Source organism: Mastigoproctus giganteus, chromosome 7 (assembly GCF_048544385.1).
Source record: "Mastigoproctus giganteus isolate SK-2022 chromosome 7, ASM4854438v1, whole genome shotgun sequence".
Lineage (NCBI taxonomy): Eukaryota > Metazoa > Arthropoda > Arachnida > Uropygi > Thelyphonidae > Mastigoproctus > Mastigoproctus giganteus.
This window is the reverse complement of record NC_143581.1, coordinates 31,977,256-31,996,938: the sequence shown is the minus strand read 5'-3', so window position 1 is coordinate 31,996,938 and position 19,683 is coordinate 31,977,256. Positions and strand designations below refer to the sequence as shown.

The following is a 19,683-nucleotide window of genomic DNA, read 5'->3' as shown; positions in this document are numbered from 1 at the left end:
AAAAACTTATAGTACTGTATTCTAAAAGATAAACTATTTTGAATTTTCTGTGTTTATCAGTGTGTTTGCTATTTAAAATCAGTCACTATGTATCAAAATTTTTGAAAGTTAAGTTGGGTATTTTCAAATTTAAATAGTTCCAATGTAAATAAGATTCAATTAGCAGCGAAATTTTCAGTATATAAAGAATTTTATTAAAATTCCGAATAAACAAAATGTACTTCTAAACGATTTTCGTTGTACTGCATATTTCTCTAACAAGTATTGTTCTTTTTCTTTAGATGATCTGGCCGATGCTAAGAGTCATCTTGCTGATTCTACTCGTCGTATTCATGAAATGGATATTGAGATCAAGAGGTTGGAAAATGAAAAGGATGAGTTAACTTCGGCCTACAGGGAAGCTGAAGCTTTAAGGAAGCAAGAGGAAGGAAAGTCCCAGCGTCTGACAGCTGAATTAACTCAAGTTCGTCACGACTATGAAAGAAGGCTATCCATCAAGGAAGAGGAAATAGAAGCACTGCGGTAAGTTCTTGCCAACTTTGCTTATCTAGGTGTTCATTTTATCGCGGATAAAACTGCTGCACTAAGACTGCGATGACAGCATATGCTCTTAATGTGGTGACTGAGTCCTGACATATACCCCTACTCCAAAATTCATTTCACATACGCCCGTTTCGAAATAGTGATTCCCAATTTTTATTATAATACAACACTATACAGTATATTGCAAATACGTCTTAAAGAACCAATGTATAAATATTCGTTGGGACTTTTTTGAAGTTATTGTTTCTGTTCTGCTAAACTCTTCCATCTGAAAATGGAAGAGTTCAACGGAACAGAAAATAGTACATTATCTCGAATTGTTTGCCACAAATAGACATAACTAACTTATAATTGTTTCATCAAAGTACTGAGCTGCCTAAATTGAAGCATTCATGGCATCTGCAATTAAACAACTCTCTTAGGGAGAAGGGGGTTGGATTGCTTTGAATTTGCGCCTAGGCAGCTAAGGCTATGTGGCATCGTACACTCTACCTGTAAATTGCGCATATTCAATAGTTCATTTGCTTGTGCTGGGCGATGAAAAATTCTGTTTTCAGTAAAAACACAATATTCCCCCATAAAAGTTCCTCCGGCTGAGACGGGATAAGAACGTGGTGATTATAACCAATATGATATGCAAGAGATCTCACGGAACAGAAAAGCGTGCGCGCATGTATATGTGTGCAGGGGGGGGGGGCTTGCCTACAAACAAATAATACAGAGTGTATACGCTGTATACACAAACCTGTCTCGGAATGGCAGCGCGACGTTGGAAAGCCGTTCCGATTCGTCATACGCATCGGTAATGTTTTAAAGCAACAGGGGTACTTTTGGATTTGTAAGGTCTAGGCGAAGAATGCATGAACTTCCTTCTTATTACCAAAACAGTGTCATTATAATCAATGTTATTATTTTTTTTCAAAAACTAATTTTCAAAACTCCGATATTAATAAACGTTTTTAACCGTAAAATATAGCCGTAATTTATATTAAAAAAAAAAAAAAGATAGAAATTGTCACGTAACTAAACATAATAAAAGTTATTTCTCATTTATTTTTCACTTTTATTATAAGCCAGTATTATTCTGTTTAGTCAGTTTAATAAGAACTTTATTATACACTATGGTCCCCGACGCTAAAGGTCTTTTTGATAATAACTAATTATTTAAACAAGTGCACATTCTCTGTTCTACAGAATAAACAAATACTAGAGTACCACGAAATTTCTAATAGTGCTCCGTGACAGTGTAACGGTTTCAGCTCTTGTCACTCGTTTGAAGAAGTCTGGGTTCGAGTCCTGTCATAGACTGGCGGAATTTCTAAGGGCCTCTTCAATGGGGGAGGGAGTAGGGCTCCCCTTGAGCTATTCCGTGTTTTTCAGCTAGTGCAACACGAAAATCAATTCGTGAACACATACATACTACAACAATGACGCAATGTGGTCTAAGTCGATGGTGCGCCTGAAACACAACCACCACCACCCATAACACTGCGTTCCATTGCAAACAAAGGTCCCAGACACTGTCTCCCTATTAATTAAGGCAGCCCCGTCTCTTATACAATCGTTAATCCTTCTCCATTAGAGAAGCTTGTCTATTTTATGTACCTTTAAGTTTCATCCTCTCGAAGTAATAAAAATGCCAGACGTTGCCAAAAATAACTTTTTCCCTTGTCAACGTCAATGACTCTGTTGCTATGTGATTCAGATCAGCGGTTATCTTTTGTTTGAAAATAGTAACCAGAACACAGCGTTTGGTTGGACCAACACGCATACGTCATTTGAGGAAGAAAAAAAGAATAGAGAAGTACAAACGTACTGCTGCGAGGAAAGACCGAAACATAAATTTTCAAAATTTGAAGTATTAATATAATAAATGACAGGAATTAGAATTAATAAATATCTATCGACTCCGAAATTCCTGCTGTGATATTATATATAATAGATTCAGTTAGACCAAATACTCACTGAGTGTATTACTGTAACAAAGATCAACACATAGAGTGCTTTGATTCACTTGAATCTAGCAGCAGCAGCACCACCACCACCAGAAGAGAAAAATATTTAAGAACCTTCAAATAAAATATAACTCTAATCATTTACAAAAAATTCATTGCCTCTAATATGCGATTATTATTGTGTGAAGTAAGAAATTAAAACCGAGAAATAATAAATAAGATAAAAAAAACAAGTTTTTCAAAAATATACCTTAATTATGATAAAATATAAGGTGTGTGGCCAACATAAAATGGCTCATTTTAAAAAATGGTAAAGGCCACACCTTATTTTATCGGAATTAAATAATGAAAAAAAATGATGAAATGAATCCATGAGAAGCATTAAGGTAAAAAGTATAACTATTGTAGACATTTTACAAATTAAAAGAGAGATAAGCTAGAGGACATTTATTTTACATTTCTTGTGGTTAGATGGTACAAAATGAACCACCATCCCAGATCAGTCACAAAGGCAACAATGAGCTAGTTAACACAACAGTCCACCATCTGGAATGTCACTAGGTAGCACAATGAGACACCATTCGGGATCAGTCATTAAAGTCACTTGACCAGCATAATGAACCACCATCTAGTTCAGTCAATAAAGTAACACAATCAGCCATCAAATGACAAACAATGTCATCTCTGATTATTTATTCAGACCAACTGTTTACTTTCCCAAGTTGAGTGGGAGTCTGAGGCCTGATTTAGTCAGCCTAGCAAAGTTCACACAGCCAAAGCCATGATGCAATAGAACAGGATCAAGATTCAAGTCATTAGTACCTTAATGACAATGAGAGAACCCCAAAATTTCTCCAAAGTGAACCAATACAATAATTCACAACATGAAATATCTGACATGCAAACTCTACTCAGCTTGTTGCTTCACTTCACCTTAGATACAAGCAATTGTCTCATTGGCTGGAGGATATAAAGCTATTAATAGAGTTGATGATGGATATAAGAAACATGATACACTATTGCATAAAGTAAAACCAAAGACACAGCTCAATGTCACATAGCAGATCAAGATTAAACAATTTAGATGCTATATCAGATCCAACATTTGAAGAACATGTAAGTAGGACAATTAAACCTATAATTAAAGCTAAGGAAATATTTGGATCAGAAGTGAACAAAATTTAATCCATAAGAAATACAATGGATATTTACTCTGAAACAAAAACCAATAATGTTGATGAGCTATGTTAGCGTTAGCATTAGAAGAGGCATATGATGCAAAAAAAGCAATCTTATATGGCATCAGCCAAAAAAATTTCCCATTTCACCCATCCAGTCACTCCAAAAGTTTGTCCAGTTCTTCCTTGAATTTATTTAAGCTATCAATTTCCACAACAACAGATAGAAGCTTGTTCCAGTAATCAATCACCCACCGGCTAAAGACAAACTTCCACACATCTATTCGACAACTGTCTTTCCTCAATTTCAGTTTATGCCCCCTCAGGTGCAGAATCTCAGAAAAAGGAAGAATCCCATTAGCATTGAGCTTGCTCAAACCATTCAAGGTCTTATACACCTCAATTAGATTAGATCACCTTGCAGATGCCTAGTCTCCAGATGCTGCAATTTGCAAAATTTAAGCCTTTCTTGATAAGAGTAACCCTTTGTTCCCCTAACCAATCTCATTACCCTTCTCCATACTCATTCCAGTAGTTCCACGTCCTTCCTAAAATGAGGCATCCAGACCTGTATGCCGTACCTAAGGTGTGGCCTAACCATTGCCTTGTATAATGGAGTAATCACCTCCCTGTCCCTGCTAGCAAAATTCCTGTATATCATTGACAAGTCCCCATGAGCTGTTCTGGCAGCCTGCGTGCACTGCTCAGAAAACTTCATATCTGACTGCACAATTACCCCCAAGATCTTTTTCATTCTCCACTACCCTGAGTGTAATATCACACAGTTGGTACATTAACCCGAGTTACTGCTATATGCAGTACTTTGCATTTGTCAATGTTAAACTTCAGTTGCCACCTCTCAGCCCATCTGCTCAACTTTTCTAGATCTGTTGCAGCAGCATACCAAGACCGTATAAGACAGTAAAGACTACTGTCATTAACAAACCTGCCAACCTTTGTATCATCTGCAAACTTGGACATTAAGCCTATTACACCTTCAATACCATTGATAAATATTGAAAACAACAACGGTCCCAACATCGAACCCTGGAGTGCATGGTGTCTCCTACTGAACCATCCATGAGACACCATGGATGGTCGGAAATATAAGAAATATATTAAAAAAACAAAAGAATCCCAGTAATAGCAATGCTAATCTTTATCTGTACTAAGTAATCTAAAAGTTGATTTTTTACACCAGAGCAATAAGGCTATATTCAATTTACTATATTTTGCTTGATTAAGTTTTGAAGTGGGTTGGGGGAGGGGAAATTTGCAGCCATAGAACACTTATCCAAAACCAACTAACTGAACTGCAGTGTGTTAAAAAAAAAAAAAAAACGCACAAAAAATTCATCTTACCTTGATGGAATTTGAATTCTGGTCTTTTCCAAACAGTATGGAAGGACAAAATTGTCCATCAATAAATAATCTTTACTTAACAGAGTAAAAACAAAATTAAATTTCAATGTGCACTTTAGAAACTGAAATCAACAAAAGGCATGATTTTATGTAATGCCCATTCACTACATCTACCTTTGTTTCTATAGTTTTTATGTGAACCCCAAACACGAGAGGTATTAGAACCTATAGTACTTAGTACTGTGCTTGGGTTAAAGTTGTGTGACAGAAGTGCAGTTCCCGAAAAACGCTACAAGGTATTACTAAAAATATAGAGCTTTTCACTTAGGAGAAAATGCAGAGATAGAAATTGCGTACTATACTTTTATTTTGCTAACAGAAGGAATTTGTTTTTTTTTTTTTTTTTTTTTTGTTTTTGTTTTTCAACTGATCTGATATATAGGAATCGTTTAATTACTTTTTGACTACTGCATACATTAAGTGTAGTTTATGATAGTGATCACCATCAATAAAATTTTAATAAATGACAATATTTTTGTCACTTTCAGTAAACAGATGCAGATAGAACTTGAACAGATGGCGCAAAGAGTAGCAGAAGCTGAAGCTAAAGTGAAGATTGAAGTAACTCGCATTAAGAAGAAGATGCAGATTCAGATTACTGAACTGGAGATGTCCCTGGATGTTTCTAACAAGCAAAACATTGAACTGCAGAAAACAATAAAGAAACAGTCTCTACAGATTACTGTAAGTTAAAACTTAATTTAATATTAAAGATGTCCTCATTTCACCTTAATGCAAAAACAAATTAGGAACAATAATTATATATAAATATGCTGGAAAATATGAACAATAACAGATACACATAAACATACTTGTATATCTATTTGTGTAATGGTGCAATCAGTACATAAAAGTTGATCAAAACTTATGTATAATATACTGTACTGGTTGCACTATTATTTAATTATTTAATTTTTTTTATGGAAACTTATTAGGCTGCTGAATAAGATATGTGATACTGAATCATTGAAATAAGAACGTATCAACTATACAATTGCTTAAGAATGTATAATCTCAGAAAAATGTCATAAATATTTTAAAAGATAACACATTACCTTTATAAATACTTGGTAGCAGCATACATGTACACTGAAAAAAAAAAATATGAAAAACAAATATTAAAAAGCATTATAATGAACTGAGAATGTGTTTCACAAACCATTTCAATTAACATTAATCATTATTTTTTATAATTTTTTGAGCCTGCCTATCCCATTAACCATTTAATTATCTATATACTAATTTTAGTATAAATTATATACTAATTACAAAATAATGTGAAATAACTATATTACACATTATTTTGTGTGTGCTCACCTTTCACACACAAAAAAATAATAAATTGAGCATAATATATATATATATCATGCTCAATAATACATAATTTCTGTAATTCAGTGTCATTCTGAAAATTATTTAATTGAAGAAGAGAAGATATGCTCCTTCCTACAATTTATAGTAAATAAATCTCATTAAAATTAATTCCCCTCATTCACTTAACTGTGTAACATAAGTTTAAGTGGTGCTCCTATTGAAATAGAGAATGTGGTTAATAGGAGTGCAATAACAACAGCACCAGTTGTTTTTGGTACTAATTATGAAAGGCATGCACAGTATTGCTGGTGACGTAGATTCACTTCCATAAGGGTGCACTGCTCAAGTTACCATATTCGTCTGTAGTTGCTGTCTGATTCCAGTTTCTAAATGAACCCTCACGTTCTTATTAGTAAGTTGCTTTTAAAAATTCGCCCTTACTGTTAAAAGGGTGGTCTTCCTAGTTGTGAGCAACAACAGGTCTGCTGTTATGTCACTTTCCTAAATCACATATTTCTCAATGTGCACTATTTTAACAAATTTTCTGAGAAACACACACTGGTTTCAGCAAAAATCGTAACCAAGAGATAAAACGTCTTCTTGCTCCGTAAATAGCATTCGTACTCCATAAAAGTTCAAAGACATTTAGGCGACCTATTTTCATAAGCAGTAGGTACTGCTGCAATTAAATTTGGCGCCTCTTATAAGATCTTATTAGAGAGGCCTAAAGCACCTCACAAGTGCTTCAGACCTTGGCGGACTGTAATCAGATCTTACTTCTTTCCACATAAGTAAAACAGCACAAAGTGACCGCCACCGTGTCTGCACAATTAAAGCGTTTTGAATTCTTTAATTGTATAGACTTTTATACGGTCTTCTCTCTAGTTACGGAAACATGAAAAGCTTCTTAAGGTTAGAGAATGCAGATATGAATGTAACATCATTGTTTTTAAAGAAAAAAATTGACTAGTTAAACGAAACGCTTCAAAATGGTGCTCAACAAGAATTATTTCTGTAACATGTTAATTAATATACGGATCTCGGGCATCTTCGATCATCATAATTTACCTTATGTTTAAAAACTCCTGTACTATACTCAAGAAATGTTTGCGAAACCTCACCACGTAATGTAAGATGAATTGTAAGTAGAAATACTTCTTAAGAGGAGTGGGGGAACCGGTGGAATATACTGGAAATGAGTTAACATATCTACATGATGGTAGTCATTCCTAAGAATATTCTAAAAAGCCCCGAAATTCTCAAAAAGGATCGAAAAGGTCTGTAGAGAGAACTGCTATGGAATCAGACCTAAAACCTTCTCAAGGACGAACAAAATATACGCTAAAAATATGGCAATTCTAAAAATATGGTGTCGATTCATTAATAATCAGATTTTTTTTTTCCTGATTTGGATTAATGTCCGAAACACTTTCATTTACCGTATATATACAAAGGTATACGAAGAGATACTCGTAACTCGAGATGTCTATGGAAAAAAATCTATTCATCGGATTATAATATAATTTTAGATGGCTCGAGAATCTTTCTAAAAGCTCTGAAAGTCAAATTTCATGAAATTCGTTAACTTGGAGTTGAGTTGTTACAGGAATACGGATGGACGGACAGATATAGTAAGGCTAATATGCACTTTTACGTATTTGCAAATACGTCTAAAAAAGGGAAAACTGTTTCTTCACAACAGGTTGGAATTACCAAACATAATATTTTAATCAGGGTTCCTTTCAATCAGGAATCATAAAATTGTATTGTAAGTAAACACAGAACAAATTAATTAATTAAATTTAAACTTCGTTATAGTTATATTAACTTAATTGTTCCATATACTTTTTTATAACTATTGCAGTTTGACTAATTCATTCTCTGTATTCGTCATTTAGGAGATCCAAGCCCAGTATGAAGATATCCACCGTCAACTGCAACAAGCCGTTGATCAACTTGGTGTATCTCAGAGACGTGGTCAAGCTTTACAGGGAGAACTGGATGAGATCCGTGTTGCACTGGAGCAGGTACCTCATAATAAGTTACTAAAATACTCCATGTCACTTATCACGTCCTTCCATTTCTTTGAAAATTGTAATCTAATCGGAAATGCCTTTGTAAAGAAATTATGAATTCTGGAGGGCGATCACTTTCAAATAATCAGGCTTAAAAACTGATTTTTTTTTTTTTTTTCCCTAGTGTCTCCGCGCTAAACGAGCTGTAGAGCAACAGTATGAAGAATCGCAAACACGCGTCAATGAGTTGACCACAATTAACGTGAATATTACATCGGCGAAGAGTAAGATTGAAAACGAGTTCTCTGTCTTACAAGCTGAATACGAAGAGCTACATAAGGAATTAAGGGTAATTCATAGTTATACTTTCTGTGTATATATATATATATATATATATATATATAGAGAGAGAGAGAGAGAGAGAGAGAGAGAGATCCATAGTATTATAACCTGGTGAGCCAATAGTTCTAAAATACACACTTAATTTAAAAAACTGTTATGAACCTGAAATTTCAGTGTGCTAAGATGAAATTATGCTCTAGTAAAAAAATATAAAGAAACTCAGAAATTAAATTCAAAATATTATTCTTTCATTATTTCCCTTTTATTACTGACTTCTTTATATTATTCTATTTTAATATCCACTTTTGTCATCGCTTTCATTTTCAGGTAGTCGACGAACGATTCAACAGATGCCAAGTTGAACTAAAAACAACCAAGGATGTGTTAGTTGAAGAGCAAGAAAGGCTAGTAAAGATCGAGTCTATTAAGAAGTCTCTAGAGATCGAAGTCCATAATCTCCAGGTCCGTATTGAGGAAGTGGAAGTTAATGCCCTTGCAGGAGGAAAGAGAGTTGTGGCAAAACTTGAATCTAGGGTAAGTAATTACGGAGTGAATTCTAAGAAGACAACTAAACAAATATGTAATATAAAGTTAATCCTAAATAATAATTTTATTGGGATAAGCTGAATTTCATTATTTTTTAAATTCAACGTTGTTTATGAACAAAAATAATTTATATTTCATAAAGCATTTATTTGAGTCTGCAAATAAAAATAATTGCACGGTAAGTAAATTGAGAATCTATGAGTATGAGACTGAGAACGATCTCGGTACCAGTATAGTGGCTTAGTTTCGTGCTTCCCTTTGGAAAGTCTGAATTCTAGTTACATCTTAGCCTAGAAGATTTGACAGCTTTTTCACTCAAGTTTGAGTAGCCAGTCTCAAGAAGAGGAGCAGTAGGTTTCCCGTGAGTTGTTCCAGTTTTATTTTAGTTCCTCCCCCCCCCCCCCAAAAAAAAGCAGACTCCAATTCTAAACACATGCGACTACAGGAACGAAGGGCATTGGAAAATCTACAGAAGCCTGTATAAAATTCACAGACCTACCTTCAGCAGAACACTCATTATTATCAAAGTATATTTCCATTCTTAATCATTTTAAATATTTCATGCTATATCAGTTGATTTACGGCCATTAACCATATTAAATACTATTCTAAGAATACTGCGCTATTATTTTTCAAGAAAATTTAAAGATTAATAAATGGTAGTCCGACATACATTTATTTCTGCTAATATACAGGATTATACATTTATCTATCGCATAACCCATTAGTCAAAGGTATGTACCGACATAACTGCCTGTTCTCTGTGGGGTATAATGATTATATGGTAACACAACACGTCTTTAAATATGAAGATATTTTTAGACAGGCAGTTTCCCTGTGACAGCAATAATATTTGACAAGGATTACAGCATTGATTAGTGAGGTACATAATATGGGTTTTTCCCCAAGGAGTGCGATTGTTTTTGAACATTACCGTGTATCCAAATCATTTTTACAATGCTAAGAACATTCAGTAATTAAAAATATAGAGACTACATAAATTTAATTTAATGCGATTTTAATTTCATTTTCATGTCATTCATGCAACGCTAAAAATCACATAAAAAAAACAAAGCAGTTGCATGTCAACAAGCAAAAGGACACTTCAGCACATGAATGGGTTGAGCACACTGAATTCTGATGGGATTCTTCTACTCGTTCATATTACGAACCTAAGGGGGCATAAATTGAAATTGAGGAAGGACAGAGTTAGAATAGATGTGCGGAAATTTGCCTTTAGTCAGCGGGCGGTTAATTGCTGGAACAAACTTCCATCTGTCGTTGTGGAAGTTGATAGGTTAAATAAATTTAAGGAGGAACTGGACAAATATTTAGAGGAGATTGTTTTGTAATTTTTTTTTTTTTTTTTTTGGCTGATGCTGCATAAGCTCATACGCTAGCTTTCTTGCATCACATGCCACTACTACTGCTACTAGTACATTCTGTAACAGTTATTAGTAACAGTTAAAATCCATATTCGATTATATTAAAACAATCGCTGTATTGCAAACTGGGTTATTTATTTTAATTAGATAATAATCACTATTTACAAATAAGAATAGTTACATAAAATATACATAGTGTATAATTAAAAATTATTTGCACTCAAGAGGCATTTACAAGGATGAAAAGCTCTAGATAAAAACTGTTACATACATTGCAACAAGCTAACAAAAATAAGAAGGCAATTATGTAATTTTCAATTACAAAAATAAAGTAATACTCAGGAAAATTAACGTATTACAGAAAAACTGTATAAAAACATGACTTCGATCTGCATGAACCGATAATTATAAAATAACAACAAAACTTTGGGGAAACTGTTTTTTTTTTGATCGGCGTAAATTGTTTACAATTTACGCCGATCAAGAAAATAGAAGACTTCTATTATCACACTATGGAAATAAAAGTCTAGTTTCCAGGAACTCGATGGATATAGTTTCGTTTAGTGCATTCAATTCGTATTTTCTGCCATTGTAATAAATTTTAACAAAAACGTCAACCTTTTAGCTTTGCAAATTTCATGCTATATATACAGTGCCTAAGGTGGTCGGATGTGTCCATACAGTATGCAGATAATGAGCGAATATATGACAATAACATAATATTATAAGACTAAAAATAGTTCTGGCATACAAATAATTGTATTATATCAGAAAACAAATACTGAAAATCACAACTAAATTTAGCTTATCAATGAGACGGAAGGAAATATAGCAGCACTGGGTTCTCTTTTCGAAGTACGCATGCGTGTGTGCATAGGATAATGATCTCTTTGCATATCTAGATGGAAGTAAAAAAAAAAAAATAATAAATCCCGTTTATGCTACGATTTCAAAGGAGTTCGAAATTTCATCGCAAATATATTATCGTAATCGATAAACCATCTCAAATGGGCTGTCGATATGCGACGGTGCACAAAATCGACCTTGCAATTTGTATAAAAGTATTTGCATACATTATCATAGGACCATAGCCAATCTAGAAATGAAAAGTATTAACAAAGTCCCTGATTGGTAACGTATCACATTTTCCACTTTCAAAAAATATAAGCTAGTAACTCTATATTTGTAGTATAAAAAAGGAAAAGAAAAGCGTGTGAGAAAAACAGCCATTTTCAAAACAGACTCGTATGCTGAGGTTATCCCCTCCTCAACTACGAAAAGAACGTATTTCATTAAAAATAGTCTACCTTGAATGAATTGCGATAACCACTTCATATCATTTGATATCAGCATACATTAAATACTGTGAAAGAACTTAAACGATAACTATTATACTATGCTGATATTATTCCTGTGATAACAAAATTAAGCACTAATGTTATTTCATTCTGTTCGTGCGCTATTTCCTTCGGGTGACTATCTCATACTTTATCGTTAACGTTTGGAATATACTGTAATTAGGCACCACAAATATAAATCAAATTACTCAAAAAAGTAATTATTTCCATACTTTGCCATGATACATCGTCATACATTGCTTTGTATAAATTAATAATTATATTAAAATATGCTCTTACCTCGAATATACAAAACAAATAGGTTTATCTTTGCGACATTAAATATTACTACCACAGCACTGAAGTAAAGCAGACGAAAGCGGAATGTGCATTGCGCCCTCTTTCTTTTTCTGTTAATTAGAATAATTATTGTCGAAATATAAATGCGAAATATGTTTTTGTTACTTTGTATAATGACAATTAAAAATCACACTGGTAGAATTATTTTTCTCAGTTAAGATTTATAGCTGTTATTTGCATATTTCATTTTTATGGTTATTATTTAAGTACCATTTATGTATATCATAATGAAATTGTAGTTATAATTTATATAAATTTTAACCTCTTATTTCGCTTCGCGTGGTTAAAAAAATTAAAACCCAACAGTATTATATTGGCTTTATTCTAGTAATTAAAGAAACGCCAGGGGCTCACATCTGGTGAGTATGAAAATACTCACCAGATGGTGCAGCAAAAGCCTCAAGCTTCCTTGCACCATAAGGCTAATGATAATAATAACGAGAGACCAGCAGCAAAAGAACCGAAAACAGAAGGAACCGCCAGCTTGGGAAAGAAGACGTCAGCAGAAGATAGAAAAATTAAGAGTCAAGATAGGCCAATTGAGCCAGTACCAATAGGACAATAGGAATAAGAAATTAATTGTAAAAATGAAGAGCATCCACAAGAGAGACAGCGTCCACATCAAACATGAGACAAAAAATCAGAGAATAGGAGAGTACTTGGACTCATTGAAGCAGAGCCTCCTTGCACTCAGCAAGAGCCTACGCCGATACAAAGAGAGTTCCCAGAGGAAAATAAACAACTCAATCTTCGATGAGGACCAAAGAGGCTTCTACAGGAGTCTCTCGGAGAAAACAGGAAAGAAGGGAACGGACCACACGAGCAAAAGACGATTGAGGAGTTCTGGGGAAACATATGGAGCAGGGAAGTAAGACATAACAGCCGAACCCCATGGATAGAACTCGAACGCAAGAAAACCAAGGACGTACAATAAATGAGAGAGGGGGAAATTCGGGAAGAAGTAAAGCAGACGATCAAGAATTCTCATAACTGGCGAACTCCAGGAATAAATAACTTCCACAACTACTGGTACAAGAAGCTCACTTGTACACACAAGCACCTGGCAGAGCAGTTCACTCGAATGATAAGGCACTCAGAGACAATCCCGCAGTCCTCCCAACAATGTACAAGATCCTGACCAGCTGAATAACTAGGAACATATCAGACCACTTGGAGAGTGGAACATAATGGCTGAACAGCAGAAAGGATGCAAGCGGCTGAGCAAAGTATGCAATGAGCAATTAACCATAGATGCCGCGGTTATGGAGCAAGCCTACAAGAAGCGCCGCAACATGTACACAGCCTACATCGATTACCGCAATGCCTTCTACTCCGTGTCTCATAGCTCCGTGGCTAATAGAGGCGCTGAAACCGAAACTACCAGCTGCAGACTAGTAAAGAGATCGAAGCCATGGCAGAGGGAAAGGCCTATAAATACTTGGAGATGATGCAGTCTCAGCAGTTAAAGCACAAGGAAATTAAGGCTTGCCTGACCGAAAAATACCATCAGAGACTCGGAAGCCTGCTGAAAGCAAAGCTGAACCGGAGGGAACACCGTTAAAGCCATAAACTTAAAAGTCATAAGGGACTTATGCAGTCCCAGTGCTAACACTCTTTCGGGGTCATAGACTGGAAGTAAACTAACACCGAGCTGGAGGATATCACGAGAAAGACAAGGACAATGATGACCAAGAGCCACCAACACCACCCGAAATCAGCCGTGGAGAGACTTACAATTGCCCGGAAAGAAAGAGGAAGGGGGCCTGATAGACCTCATTGAGAAACAGAAGACAGCGATTGCTAACCTGAAGGATTACTTCCAGAAACACACAGCAGCACTCTACCAGGCCATAAGGAAGATAGACAAGCGGTATACCCCACTCAACCTAAGCGATGAGTCCCCTCCCAACCAGGAGGCACAAACGAAGCTAGAAAGATGGGCAGAGAAGACGCTCCCTGGCAGACACTACAATGATCTCCATCAAGATCACAGATAAAATTGCTTCCAATGCATGGCTCACGAGCGGGACGCTCTTCCCCGAGACTGAAGGATTCATGCTCGCCATCCAAGACCAAGTAATCAACACCAGGAACTATAGAAAATACATCTCCAAGGAGCCCAAAGTGTCCGATGACACATGTCGCGATGCCACCTGGCCTCAGAAACGATCCAGCACATCACCGCGAAATGCAAGGTGATCACCCAGACTGAGTACACTCATAGACACCACCAGGTAGCCAGAATAATACATCAGAAGCTAGGAAAGAAATACCAGTTGATCGAAGAAAGTGTATCGTACTACAATTACGAACCCTAGGCAGTACTAGCGACCCTAACCCACAAGATGTATTGGGACCGCGCCATAATAGTGGATAGGACAATCTCACACAACAGCCTGGACATAACCCTTGTGGACAAGAAGGAAAAGGCTACCTATCTGATTGACATAGCGGTACCCAACACTGGCAACCTGCGGAAAACCCATGGGGAAAATTCAGGAAATACACGAACCTAAGACAGGAGATCAAAGAGATGTGGCATTTGCAATGAGTTTATTTTTTTTTTTTATAAATCAAAATCACTTGTATAAACAACTAATTGTAAGATTCCTCTGGCTTTCTGTGTAAGGAATCACTAGTGTATAAAATTTATGTTAATAAAGAATCTTATTATTATTATCATCGGGTCAACCACAGGTATGGTGCCAAAGACCCTACATAACAGCCTAGCAGTAATAGGTCTCCCAGCGAACACCTACAAGGAACTCCAGAAAGTCGCAATCCTGAACACCTGTAGAATAGTCAGAGAGTTCCTCGACCAACAGTAACACCAGACATAACAACAACCACCCTGTGTACTTGGTAGCAATACCCGTCAAGAGGTGGAACCCCCAATCAGGGAGAAATAATATAATAATAATATTGTAATGTAGAGAATCGAAAATCAGTACAAGATTATTGTAATTTCTTAAATATTTAAAAGTTCTGAAGACTTTTTATCCTATGAATGGTTGTTTAATATGCTGACATTCCTAGTGAACATTTTTATTATTTAGATTTATTATTAGTATAGTATCATAATTCCGTTATTATTAATATAGTACAGTACTACGTTATAATATAGGTTATGTTACAGTCAGTTCAGATCACGTCGTGATTTGAACCTGTATGAGATATATTGGTTTTAGATTTGCAATTGAACTCGTTGATTGTGTATAGGATAATTTGATGAAAATTTTATCTTTATTTGTCTTTTGATTTCAGATCCGTGACATTGAAATTGAATTGGAAGAGGAGAAACGTCGCCATGCTGAAACTCAAAAGATACTTCGTAAGAAGGAGCTTCGCGTAAGAGAACTAATTCTACAGACAGAAGAAGATCATAAGGGCCTTACTATACTCAATGATGCTGTTGAAAAACTCTCCGAAAAAGTTAAGATGTACAAGCGTCAACTGTCAGAACAGGTAACATTTTTTTCTGAGGCATGTGATAGAATACTTATTTAATGGCCTTTTCCAATTAACATTTATACAGTATTAATAAAAGAGTGAATGAGAACACCCTGGATGTTTTTATATTTTTAGTTTTTCACTGTTAAGTTTTGATTCCACAATTTTTACTAAATGATAAATACTTTTATTATACAACAACCATATTTAAATGTCTTATAAATTTTAATTCTTTCTCTTTTAAACTAAGCACTGTAAAAAGAATAAAGCACAAAGAAATCCTGCTTAATTATAACGTTTTAATTTCTTTGTTATTCTCAGTTTGGACCTGCATTGTATGAACTAAACAATCCATAAACAAATTCACAGATTCTTACACTTTCATATATTTCATTGTTCATTCTAAAAACATTTAATAGATTAATTTCCTAAATGTTCTATTCAGTTGATAATTATCTAGCGTAAAAGTAAAAAACTTAACCAATCCTTAACTAATTCCACCAACTGAATTCTTGAATGAGACCTCGTTTTCCACAATCGAGTTTTCTCTGGAAGTCTTTTTTAGAACAATTGCAAAAATGAATATCTTAATGCTATATTGAGTACGTCTCATGTGACCTTTGAGCCTCCTCCAAGGAATTTCTAAATTATAAATCTAGAAAGTCCCTTATAAAATAATCGTGTAATTTCATTGTTCATTTTCGTTGAGATGAACTCAAATAAAAGAGAGCTGTCAGGCCAATAAAAGTAAACTAAGTATTACTTTTTTGGGCTCTTTCAACAGTACAGGCTAATATTTTATTCATAATAAATGAAGTGACATCAATTTTGAAGTGCTGAGGATCACTTTTTGAATAAATTGATGCATTATGATATTGAAATGGAGACATAAAATATAAAGCTAATTATTTCATTACCTTTTGAGAGGAGGGGTGGAAATGGCTTTCCTACTGGAAACATAATTATATCTTTTATACATCTTGTCCCCGTTATCGGTAATATTAATATTAAAGGGAGCACGCCATCTTAAGAAAGGATAGTAGACTGATGCAATCTTTAATGTAAGAGGCGTAATTTTAAAATGTTACTCTGAAACACCTTTGTCCAACCATGAATTTATGAGTCCTAGCAGAAAGATATGGATGCAGGTATAAAGGCTACATTTGGAAATCCTCCCGGTCTCTCTCCACCTTTCAAGTTGTACCTTATTAGGTTTGCACTTCCAATGGGGGGGGAATTTTTATTGTCAAGTTAGAACCCACCTGGCCACCAAGGTCTCTCTCCACCTTTCAAGTTGTACATTATTAGGTTTGCACTTCCAATGGGGGGGATTTTTATTGTCAAGTTAGAACCCACCTGACCACCAAGGTCCAGCGAAGCTGTTATTTCTTCTATGATATTAATTTGGTTCTGATTTAGGATCGCTGTTTTAATGAACTATCATTAGCTATAAAAGACTATCATGGGCAGGTATTCGTACACAAATTGATTATCGCTACATTAATTTTTTTTCTTCAAATTATTATTTATTTTACGATTTCCTTTCTTCTTTGGTAGATTAATTTATATTTTCTCTTCCCAATTACACTCTCGTTTTCAGTTGTTACCAATGTAACAACTGAAATGCTATGTTATCCAGACAACCTTTCTTGGACAGCTGATATACTGTATTCTCCCTATGCCCTTGTTTAAAAATCTCTATATTTCACTGTTTCAGATAAAGTGAAAAAAATATTCAGTCATATCTGTTTATGGTTCACGTTTCTATGTTTCTACACTAGAATTTGTGGAAAAACCTTCCTAAAAATAACTTTACTTATTTTGAATTATTAGTTTTTATAAATCACTTTCATCATCCTTTTGCCAAAACGAACTTGCAAATGTAAGGATTTACCGTATGAGAGTGGTAAAAATTGTAAATAAAGTGAAAAGTATTGTATTTCGAGTTTTTTCCAACGCAAATTGGTAAATCTTAGGATTTACCAAAACACTTTTGTAAAATGCGAATTTCTGGCTTTTGCCAAGGTGATAAATCTTGGAATTTACTAGATTTCGGTCTTTTACAGAAACGCAACACACACACGCACATATATACCAGCCTCACTATGGGATTTGAAGACTAACTCACCAGGAAATCTCCCGGTCTCCCAACAGCCCATTCCGCTTCTGTTATTACCTTGATTTTGCATGGTTGATATGAATTCGTATAGCCCTCAATTTTATATACATGTCTCTTATTGTTATTATGTTACTGTATTCAAGTGCTACTTCCAACTGCTTAGTATTAGAGCTTGTTTTACGTGTATAGGGTGTAATGATTACAAATAAATAAAACAAAATTAGCTTGGTGCTCCATTTATTTATTCGTTTATTTATTTTTCAGGAGGGAATTTCCCAGCAGAATTTGACTCGTGTTCGTCGATTCCAGCGAGAGCTAGAGGCAGCTGAAGATCGTGCTGATCAGGCTGAGAGCAATTTGTCATTAATCCGTGCCAAACACCGTTCGTGGGTAACGACAAGCCAACTTCCAGGTGGAGTTCAGAAGATTACCATTACGGAAGAGCAAACTACAAGTTCATCTCAGTACTAAACACTGCCACAAGATGGTGCTTTCCCTGCAGTGTATGGTGATAGGAAAGATATCTTGACAGGAGGGGAAACTATCAACTTTTATAAATTCGGCAGAATTCATTGGCGCAGAACCTAGCGGAAAGAATTATTTGGACGACCTGCTGTATTGTTTTTTTCTCTCATTTCAATCACCATATTTGTAATTTAGTTGTAATTGTTATCAAATATTCCTTTCCTTGTCTTGCTTTCTGTCACCGTGTGAGAACGAGTACAGATGTGTTTAGCGTATGGTGCAGTGCTCCATCACCATTACCTAGTTTCGACACCCCTGCCTCCCACTGTCTGGCAACAGACAGTTACGTGCAGCAAAGTGGGCTAGAGAAGGGCGTTCCTCCTAATTTTTTTTTTTTCTAAGAGGAACGCTACAGTGGAAGTTCCAGTTAAAGACCAACTCCTTCAGTGGTGTTATCCGTTTATTGTATACCTTCATTCCTGTCGTCTGGAACTATCTGATGAATAGAAAGAAAAAATAAAAATCTTCTGTCTAAATAAATCGTCTCTAGTTTAAGTAAATTTTGAATAGATTTAATATACACACTTTTTTTCGCTTAAACATTTTTTTAGGTGGGGCAACCGGGTTCTCTAACAGTGAAAAGAAATCAAAAATACCAATACTGGAAATTCTCAAATCTAAAGAAACATGTTTCTTTTTAACGAATTCAGTTATAGATTTGTAACATCACGTTTAAGTTTAAAATATAATTTATGTTAAAAAAGTTGTGAAGTGGTATTTAGGGGCTCTTTTCGCTAAACAAAAAAGCAACAGTGTACAGAATATTTTGTCAAAAATCACATATTTTCTAATATATATATATATATATATATATGAGTCAACAACAACGGATCCAGGAGGAATCGGAATAATTAATCCAATGCTTATTCTCTTAAACAGCCAACAATTGTTTATATAAGAAACAAAAATAAGCATAATGCACTACCAAAGTTTTTTAAATGCCATAGAACATTCCACAGGAAGAATCTAATCATTCCAGAGGCGAAGAGAAATATGATCTTAATTTATGAAGTGCTGAAAACACAACGAATTCAAAAAAACTTTAAATATCACGATTACACTCGTCCACGTATTTTCCACCCAAAATATGTACCAAAAATTACTACAACGATAGAACCCATTCTCTTAAAGGCAACAAAAATCAAAACCTAAGAAAAGAATTTGCACTCCTTATTAAACTTCGTTATTATGA

The 19,683-nt window shown here is 34.9% G+C and overlaps 1 protein-coding gene across 1 annotated transcript in view; it reads left to right on the top strand.

The window, feature by feature from the left end:
- Nucleotides 1–18,971, top strand: part of LOC150082795 (paramyosin-like) — a 185,257-nt gene extending 166,286 nt beyond the window's left edge. Inside the window, exons 10-16 of the mRNA XM_090377604.1 lie at nt 282–522; nt 5,587–5,782; nt 8,311–8,439; nt 8,612–8,776; nt 9,097–9,303; nt 15,662–15,862; nt 18,231–18,971. Coding sequence (XP_090233730.1) covers nt 282–522; nt 5,587–5,782; nt 8,311–8,439; nt 8,612–8,776; nt 9,097–9,303; nt 15,662–15,862; nt 18,231–18,437 — 1,346 coding nt within the window. The 3' untranslated portion in view covers nt 18,438–18,971. The remainder of the gene's footprint in view (nt 1–281; nt 523–5,586; nt 5,783–8,310; nt 8,440–8,611; nt 8,777–9,096; nt 9,304–15,661; nt 15,863–18,230) is intronic.
- The last annotated feature ends 712 nt before the right edge of the window (nt 18,972–19,683 follow it).